This window comes from Chrysochloris asiatica, unplaced genomic scaffold (genome assembly GCF_000296735.1).
Source record: "Chrysochloris asiatica unplaced genomic scaffold, ChrAsi1.0 scaffold00157, whole genome shotgun sequence".
Lineage (NCBI taxonomy): Eukaryota > Metazoa > Chordata > Mammalia > Afrosoricida > Chrysochloridae > Chrysochloris > Chrysochloris asiatica.
This window is the reverse complement of record NW_006408675.1, coordinates 1,260,317-1,269,967: the sequence shown is the minus strand read 5'-3', so window position 1 is coordinate 1,269,967 and position 9,651 is coordinate 1,260,317. Positions and strand designations below refer to the sequence as shown.

Genomic DNA, 9,651 nt, shown 5'->3' with positions numbered 1-9,651 from the left:
ACTTGCAGATAATACCCACTCGACCTGGCTTCAATGACTGGATGATCAGAGTTCAACTAGAAGAAGAAAGAAGAGGAAAAAAAGAGTAATCTGATACAATTTGATGAATTGACCTACACCTAAGGATGCAGTAGCTCAAAAGAGAGAACAAAATCTTTATAGTGAGGATCATTCCCACCCCCTCCATACACAGAGTGGACAGGGATGGGCAACTTGGACATTGGCTACCCATAATGGGGGGACCTACAAAGGCAAGAAGTGACTGGTTTACAAGCTTTCAAGAAGGAGCCTAGATCCAGAGGGTGTGGAGGAAGGTATAATCTCCATTGAGTATTATCCAGTCTGTCTGGGTGGGGCTGATGAAAGGAGATGCAGATAGGTCTCTTGTGATACAATAGTGAATAATTGTTATCAGGACTGATTGTGATTGGAAATGTAAAGGTAGACATTTTGTAGCAAAAGGACGGGAGTGATTCACTTACAGTCTTGGAGCAGAGGTCCCTGGGACCATCAATGGAGAAGAGCGGAGAGTGGGACCCTGCCCAGAGAAGCTGTGACACCAGAGATGGAGGCAGAGACGATGACATGGAGAGATGGAGCAGCTGAGGACTTTACACCCAGAGACTGAGAAGGGCTGTGTGCTGACAACCGGGGGGCAGGCTTGTAGTGTATACCCTTTGGTTATTTGATGATGCATGGAGCGGATTGTAACCATGGCAATGAAACAATATACGCTAGGATGAATGTAAAGCTAATGTTCTCCCATGTAAACTATCACATAATTAACAATGAAAAAAAAAAAAATTCTGATTCCTCCAGGAAGCCTTCCATAAACAAACAACAACAAAAAAAGCAGCTAGGGAAAAGAGAAGTGTAACATACAAAGGCAAGCAAATCAGATTAAGCTCAGATCTCTCAACAGAAACCACGCAGGCAAGAAGTCAAAGGGGAGACATATATAAAACCTTGAGAGAAAAAAAACAACTGCCAACTAAGAATCCTCTACCCAGCAAAGCTGTCAATCAAATATGATGGTGTAATTAAAATATTCCAGGATAAATAGAAGCTATAGGATTTTGCCAAAGCCAACCCTGTGATGAAAAAACATCCTAAAGGGAGTTCTGTGGACTTAGAACCAACAAGAACAGAAAACAACCAAAGATTGACATACATGGCAGCATCACTCTGAACTCAATTGACAAATGGAAGAGTCAAGAACAGAATAAAATGATAAGAATAGAGGATCTGGGCGGTCAGTCTATGATTAAAACAATTACAATATGAAAGAAGGTAAACACAGAGGAACAGAGATCCAGGTGGTTAGGTCAGGTAGATTACAGGATAAAATAGAATGTCTTAAATGGAGGGAAAAGTTAATGAAATATAAAGTAACTACAACGGTGTGGTTGGGGTGAGAGGTTTAGTTCAGATGTTGGGGAGGAGGTGGAAGAACAAGATAGATAGAGAACCAATGAGGTTTGCATGGCCTAAGTGGGACAGAAGTAAATAGTGACGCATGCTCAAACTTGAAACAGCAGGGCTCTGGGATACAGGGATCTAGGCATAGTTTGAAGAGGGAAAATAATACTAAAATGCTTGACTGTCTTATGAATATTGGCTTCCCTTGCCTACTACTGTAAAATAGACACTTGAGTGGGATAGAAAGGAATGTCGGGAAACAAGATTACAGAAAACTTGTAAGCCTGTCTTCAACCTATAACTGATTGGAATGCCTAAAAGGGGTTCTAGAACTTGCTAGTGAAATAGGCTTCTTGTGGAGCCTTTGCAGAGTATATGACCTTAGGTGGAATCCTGAGTCCCATTCAGAACCTTATGAGGTGGGACATTCCCACTAGCAAGGACAAGCAGACCAGCCTGGAACAGCTAGAGTGACAGAAGATACATCTTCAAAGAAAGATCATCAAGAAAAACCCAAAACAAAAATGTCAGCATGACTGGCTACTACATGAATAAGCAAGCTGTTTATCAGGAAACCATCAAGGTAAGCAATCAAGTTCCTTCAGGACAAACTCCCTTCTAAGAGTAAAACTCAAAGGAAGCACATGAGCAGGCATGTAAGATTGCTGGCAACCACATTGGTCTACTGGTGTTGAAAGAGGGGGACAGGCAGCAATGAAGAAATGGGCTGAGTTCAACCACAGTCCATTGACTCCTGTTGACCTGGAGATGAGAGAGAAAAGAGGAAGGACTAGTTGGTCCAAAGTGAAGTGAGACCTGGGGACACCTGAGCCCATGGACAAGGACATAGCCACAGAGGGCTAGAGCTGAGAGTGAAGCATCCAGTTGATATAAAGTGAGGGGAGATGCACAAGAACACCCAAACTAGCAGATAGTACCCATTTGACCAAATCTTGATGGCTTGATAATCAGAACTCGACTAGAGGATGATTTAAAAAAAAATTTTTTTTTGATAAAGGAAATGAGGATAAATTGCTATAATTTGATGAACCTGGAGATGGGGAGCAGATGAGGACTCTAGATTCTTGGGAAGAGAGGGACTAAGAGCTGGTGTCCAAGAGGCAGACTTGCAGAATGAGTCCTTTGGAGGTATAAATTATTATATATGCCTAAGTTGTTATTATTTTTTTTTTAAAGAGCTAAAATGAATAGAGAGAAATACTATTAACTGATGGTACCTGGAGGGGGTTATAATTATTGTAATGAAACAAGATGTATGATTTGCTGAATGTAAAACTGATGATCTGCCCTGTAAACGTTCACTCATTCACTCAATCCACAATAAAAACCTTTAAAAAAAAAAAGAGAGCGCACACCAAGCACAGAAATATAAGCTGATTCCTTAAGATGCCTTTTTAATGATGATGGTGAAAAAGAAGCACACTCTACCAGGCAAGCTGAGAAACAAAAAAAGAAGAAGATGAAGAAAGAAAAAACATTAGTTCTCCTACTTACCTTAAAATGGGGAAATAAATGGAATATTATTTTCTCTGACCATGATACAATCTGTTTTGGATCGTAAACTCCAAAAGGGAAATGATCAGATGAAACTGAAGCACATCTAGCAGAGGGTATGTTCAAATGACATATCCAATAGAATGGCGACTTTAAGGAAATTCTATTTAAAGTCTGCTGGGTTGAACAAATCTTCTAATAATGGCAAATACCTTCTCCAATGATCTCTTTTGTTCCATTGTCTTTTGAAGCACTGCCTGGGTATGACTGGTGGCCTTACCAAATATTGCCTAAGAAAAAGAAAAATAGTATTTGTGTTGACTGAATTTCTAATAATCACTCGTATATGCATAAAGAAGTTTCAAGACAATATAAAATGAGTTCATTCCATGTCCTCTTATGAATCCAGCTAGAATTTCTAATAGCTCCTACCACTGTACTGCTGCAAGCATTTAAAAATTATCTTCACACAATTTTAAATGCATGTGATGTTAATGATATTTTTTGATAATTTCATTATGCTGGTGGATCATCTTTCTTTGTATCTTTCCCCACCACTGATGTATCAGTTTGTCACACTGTGGTGGCTTGTACGTTGCTGTGATACTGTGCCCCCAATATTTCAAATATTAGCAGAATAACCCATAATGGAATGGTTTTAATGAAGCTGCCACACGAAGACAGATAGTTTGTTGTTATTGTTAAATGCTGTCAGTTGGTTCTGACTCATAGCAACCCCGCATAGGGTTTCGAAGACGTGGCTGATAAGTCAGAACCGCCAATCTTGTGGTTCAAACTGAACTTGACAGACAAGTAGGAAAAAGGATAAAGCAGTTCTCTTCCAAAAAATTGCCCAATGAAAACCTTATGAATACAAGTGGAGAACTGTCAGAGCATCAGGGAAAAATTACCTCCTAAAAGTAGAGTTAACCTTAACAATGTGGATGGAGCAAGGCTTCAAGCTGCAGTGATGGCACTGGCAAATCCAAAGCTCCAGAAATTGACGGAATACCAATCAAAATGTTTCAAAACACAGATGCAGCATTAGAGACACATGTGTCAAGCGATTTCCAACTGATTAGAAGAGATCCATAATTGTGTCTATTCCAAAGAAAGGTGACACGCAGAATAATGAAATTATCTAACAATATCATTATTATCACATGAATGAAAAATGTGGTTAAAATCTTTCAGGAAAGATTGAAGCAAAGGACAAAGGTAAAGGAGGGTAGACTGGAAATATACACTACAGGGAGGAGGCGGGATGACTGCTGTTGCATGGAGGGGATCGCATTCATTGAGATCAAACACAGTGTACAATTTGTTCCACGTAAAACTGAAGATCTTGTCTGAACACCTTCACTCAATTTACAATAAACGCTTTAAAGAAAAGAAAGAGGAAAAAAAAAATAACAGCTGCAGCAATATATCAATAGGGAGTTGCAAGAAATTCCAGCCGGATTCTGAAGAGGACATGGAATGAAGGATATCATTGCTGACATCAGCTGGGATCTTGGCTGAAAAGTAGAGAAAACCAGACAGATGTTTACTTCTGTTTTATTAATTATGCAAAGATAATCTGTATAAATCATAACTATGCATATTGCAAAGACTGGGAATCCTAGACTCTTTTTTATGTATGTAATTTACATCACTCAAAGATGTTTTAAAAATTTACACCTTAAAAAAAAACTTAAAGCCTATATTAAGTACTGTTGCTTTATTTTAAAGGCTGAAGCCATACCACTTTTAAATATAATTTTATTTTGTTGTTGTTGAGAATATACACAGCAGACCATATACAAGTTCAGTAGTTTCTACATGTATAATTCAGTGATACTAATTACATTCTTTAAGTTGTACAACCATTCACCCTCCTTTCTGAATTTTTCCTCTTTCATTAACATAATTTACTGTAGCACAGCGGGTTAATGCGCTGGACTGCAAGGTCGGTTTGAACTGCAAGGCTGGCAGGTCAAGCTCACCAGCCACTCCTCGGACACCCTATATAGAGTCGCTATGAGCTCTGGTAGCGTAGTGGTTACGAATCGGGCTGTGAGCCGCAAGGTCAGCAGTTCGAAACTACCAGCGGTTCCGTGGGAGAAAGACGAGGCAGTTTGCTCCTGTAAAGATTTACAGCCTTGGAAACCCTGTGTAGGGTCACTATGAGTCGAAACCGACTCCACGGCACACAACAACAACAACAATGAGTCAGAACAGACTCGATGGCACTTAACAAGTTTCCTTTCTAGTCTTTTTGAGTTGCTATGTCAATTTGATCGCACATAGATCTTAAAAGAGCATAATATTCAAGACATATCTTTTTTTGCTGGTTAAGTTAAACTATTCACCCACCCTACATGAGAATTTGATATTCTGTTCTGTATCTTTCCCCATTTGATCAGGATTTTTCTATAAAATCTTTGATAATAAATATGTTCAGTAATGGTAGCCACACACCATCCAGTTCTGATCTCACAGCAAATGAGGCAGTTGTTCAAGTAAACAATTAGCCTCACATTCTATTTCCTCCTCCTGTTCCTGACTCTCCTTCCTCTGTTGAAATCAATTACACCTTTGATAGAAGTCCTAATGGCACTGTCAGATAAGCACTGGACTGCTTACCACAAGGTTGGCAGTTCAAACTCACCAGCCACTCTGTGAGAAAAAGACGAGGCTTTCTGCTCCCGTAATAATTTACGTCAGAAACCTATACAGGACTTGATGCAGTGAGTTCGGTGCCTGCGCTGTCCCCTTTTAAGCTTTTAGAGCAGGAGCACTAAACACATTAATTAGGTTAATTAATTGGGATGTCCTATAAAAGCAGTGGTTACGAATCAGGCTGCGAACCTCAAGGTCAGCAGTTTGAAACTACCAGCTGTTCCGCGGGAGAAAGATGAGGCTTTCAGCTCCCGTAAAGATTTACAGCCTCGGAAACCCTATACAGGGTCGTTATGAGTTGGAACCGACTCCACGGCACATAACCACCACCACCATAAAAGATACCACTTATTGGATGTATAAGTGATGAAATTTTGAAAGTAACTTCTTACCATGTTTTGAAGAATTTTCAGTGCTGCCTCTTTACCTTCAAGTTGTCTTTGAGATGCTTCAAGCTCAGTTTTTAAAACTTCTACCTCCTGAAGACAGGAAAAAAATAGTTGCATATGCAAATATGAACCCAATTACTATAGATTTGGCAAGTACATATCTCATCTTGGCTCAAAGCACTTTGACTTCACAAGTCAAGTTGGAAATGCCTCTAGTCTGTGTAGGTGACCAGAGGTTGAAATTGAAAGCCATCTGGTACCAGTTGTGCCTAAAAATCTTCTGCTTTTACCCACCTAGGTTAACCAAATAATAGTTTTGGGGAAAAAACACGTAACTTTAAGCCTCAAAAAGTAAGCACATATTGGTCAGCCATTCAAGATCAAAAGGGCAACAATTACCTGGGGACAAGGTTCAGAGGGGTTGGGAAGGAGGGCAGAATGGAAATAGGAACTACAGGGAGGAAATGGGATAACTGTTGTTACACAGAGGAGATAGCAATCAGACATAAAACAAAATGTGTGATTTGTTGGATGTTGTTGTTCTTAGGTGCCATTACTCATCGTGACCCTATGTACAACAGAACAAAATACTGCCTGGTCTTGTGCCATCCTCACTAGAGGCCAATGCTCCTGCCACTGTGCTAATCCATCTCTGTGGGGAGGGTCCTCCACTTTTTCGCTGATCATCCACTTTACAAAGCATGGTGTCCTTTTCCAAGGACTGGTCCCTCCTGATAATATGCCTGAAGTATGAGAAATGAAACCTCGTCATCCTGGCTTCTAAGGAGCATTCTAGTTGTACTTCTTCTAACACAGGTTTGTTTTTCTGGCAGTTCATGGTACTTTTAATATTCTCCTTAACATCATAACTCAAATGCATCAATCCTAATTCACTGTCCAACTTTCACATGCATATGAGGCTACTGAAGATACTATGGCTTGGGTCAGGTGCACATTAGCCCTCAAACTGACACCTTTACTCTTTAACATTTTGAAGAAGTCTTGTGCAGCAAATCTGCCTAATGCAATACGTTGTTTGATCTCTTGACTGCTACTTCCATGATTGTTGATTGTACATCCAAGTAACGCGAAGTCTTTGACATCTTCAATCTTTTCTCCACTTATCATGATGTTATTTATTGTTCCAGTGGTGAGGATTTTTGTTTTCTTTACTTTAAGGTACAATCCATATTAAAGGCTGTGGTCTTTGATCTTCATCAGTAAGTATTTTAAGTCCTTTTCACTTTCAACCAGAAAAGTAATTTCATCTGCATATTGCAGGGTAATAATGAGTCTTCTTCCAATCCTGATGCCACATACATCTTCATATAATCCAATTTCTCAGATTATGTGCTCAGCATACAGACTAACTAAGTATGGTGAAAGAATACAGCTCTGGTGCATACTTTCCCTGATTCTAAATATTCAGTATCTCCTTGTTCTATTCTTGGGCGAACGACTGCCTCTAGGTCTATGTACAGGTTCTTCATGAGCACAATCAACTGTTCTGGATTGCCCATTCTTTGAGATGTTATCCATACCTTGTCATGATCCACACAGTCAAAAGCTTTTGCATAGTCAGTAAATTACAGGTAAACTCGTTCTGGTATTTTCTGATTTCAGCCAGGATCTATTTGATATCAGCAATGATGTTCTTCATTCCATGTCCTCTTCTGAATCTGGCTTGAGTTACTGGCAATTTCCTATCAATGTACTGTTGCAACCATTTTTAAATTATTTTCAGCAAAATTTTACTTGTATGTGAAATTAATGATATTGTTTGATGGTTTCTGCATTCTACTGGGTCACCTCTCTTTGGAGTGGGCATAAATATGGATCTTGTCCAATCAGCCAGTTAGCTGTCGTCCACATTTCTTGGCACAGATGAGTGAGTGCCTCCAGTGCTGCATCAATTTGTTGCAGGATTTCAATTTGCATTCCATATATTCCTAAAGCCTTGCTTTTGAAGAGCCTTGCTTTTTTGCCAGTTTGGACTTCTTCCTTCAATACCATCGGTTCTGGATCCTATTCTTGTTGGATGTAAAACTGATATCTGCTCTATAAACCTTCAGTCAATTCACAATTAAAAAGTTCCCAAAATAAATAAATTAAGCAGATAGCCATCCACACAGATTTACCAGTTTTCATACAAAGAGCCACAAACCCACACTAATATGGGCTTTCTATTTTCTTAACTACAGGCACTTAATAGAAATTCCTACTTTCACCAGTCTGGAAGTAATCCTCAAGACACTAGGGATACTCGGTCTTCTGATTTCCAAATTCTGACTTACAGTGACCTTCTAGAACAGAGTAGAACTGCTCCATAGGGTTTTCAAGACTATAAATCTCTAGGGGAACAGACTGCTTCATCATTCTCCCTTGGTGTGGGTGGTATGTTTGAACCATTGACCTTGTGTTTTGTGGTCTGATGCTTAATCCACTGAGCTACCAGAGCCTCTTCTCTGGCTTCAAGGAGGTTAAATTAAGTCAGGTTATTTCAAGGCACACCTATAAGAAAGGCAGATATAAGAAATGATAACTATTTTCTCCAAGAGGTAACTAGAGAAGTAAGGTTGGTGGGAAAGCTGGTAGGCATAGCCTTTTCAAGAGATGAGGAGGATGGGAAACAGAGTCCACTGTGGCTCAACAAGAATGTCTAAAAAGTCAGTATCTGCCTTCCATATTTTAGTGTCATTTAATCAAAATATCTATCAGTGGACTTTTTTCAGATGAGGATTTTTATATTAGACCAAGTACCTACCTCTAAAGTTTCATGAAGACGTTGCCTTAATTCTACATTTGACAATTCTGAATTAGAATCTATTTAAAGAAAAAAAACCAAAACAAATTTAAACATTTTTCTTAACTAGTTAAATATAAGATATCTATTTACAAAAAGCAAGTACAAGTTTCCTTTAAATTGCAAAGAGAAAAGAATTATAATAATATGATTAATGATGAAAATATTTAACTTAAAACATTTCACAAATGAAAAGATATATTTTGAGTAAAAGAAATGAATAAAAAGTAAGGTTAATGATTTGCTTAATTACTACACCCTAATACATACTGGAGTCCTGTGGGCTAATGCGTCAGACTGCAAAGTCATTTGAACTGCAAGGTCGGTGGTTCAAGCTCACCAGCTACTCCTTGGAAACCCTATACAGGGTCACTATGAGTCAGAATCAACTTGAGGGCACTTAACAACAACAACATACTGGTGTGGTACTATAGGATAAGCCCTGGACTGCAGGGTTGGTTTGAGCCACAAGGTCGGCCATTTCAGCTCCTCAGCTGCTCCTGTACAGGGCTGCTATGAGTTGGAATGGATTCGATGGCACTTAACAACAACAATAACAACAACAAAATACATGAAAGTGTGACTGTTAATGAGTAAAACAAATAATTTTTGGGGTTTAAGGTTGATCAATACAGTGATTTGAAGACCAAAGAAATAATCTGAATTTAATTTCCTTCAAAGAAAATGACCAGAGGGAGGATGGCTGAGGAACAAAGAAAATAGGGGATGACTTAGGAAGACATGCATAGCCTAAATGGGATAGAGGTAAACAATGATTTATATACAACCTTGGAACAACAGTGTTCTGTGATGCAGATGGAATGGGCAAAGGTGTGTCTGTGGGTGGGGAGGTTTAAGTGTTTG

At 39.1% G+C, this 9,651-nt stretch overlaps 1 protein-coding gene across 1 annotated transcript in view; it reads right to left on the bottom strand.

Moving 5' to 3' along the window:
- CCDC125 (coiled-coil domain containing 125) overlaps window positions 1–9,651 on the bottom strand; it is a 35,351-nt gene that overhangs the window by 18,259 nt on the left and 7,441 nt on the right. The window contains exons 3-5 of the mRNA XM_006870967.1: window positions 8,749–8,807; window positions 5,988–6,074; window positions 3,147–3,224 (exon numbers count right to left, since the gene is read on the bottom strand). Coding sequence (XP_006871029.1) covers window positions 3,147–3,224; window positions 5,988–6,074; window positions 8,749–8,807 — 224 coding nt within the window. The remainder of the gene's footprint in view (window positions 1–3,146; window positions 3,225–5,987; window positions 6,075–8,748; window positions 8,808–9,651) is intronic.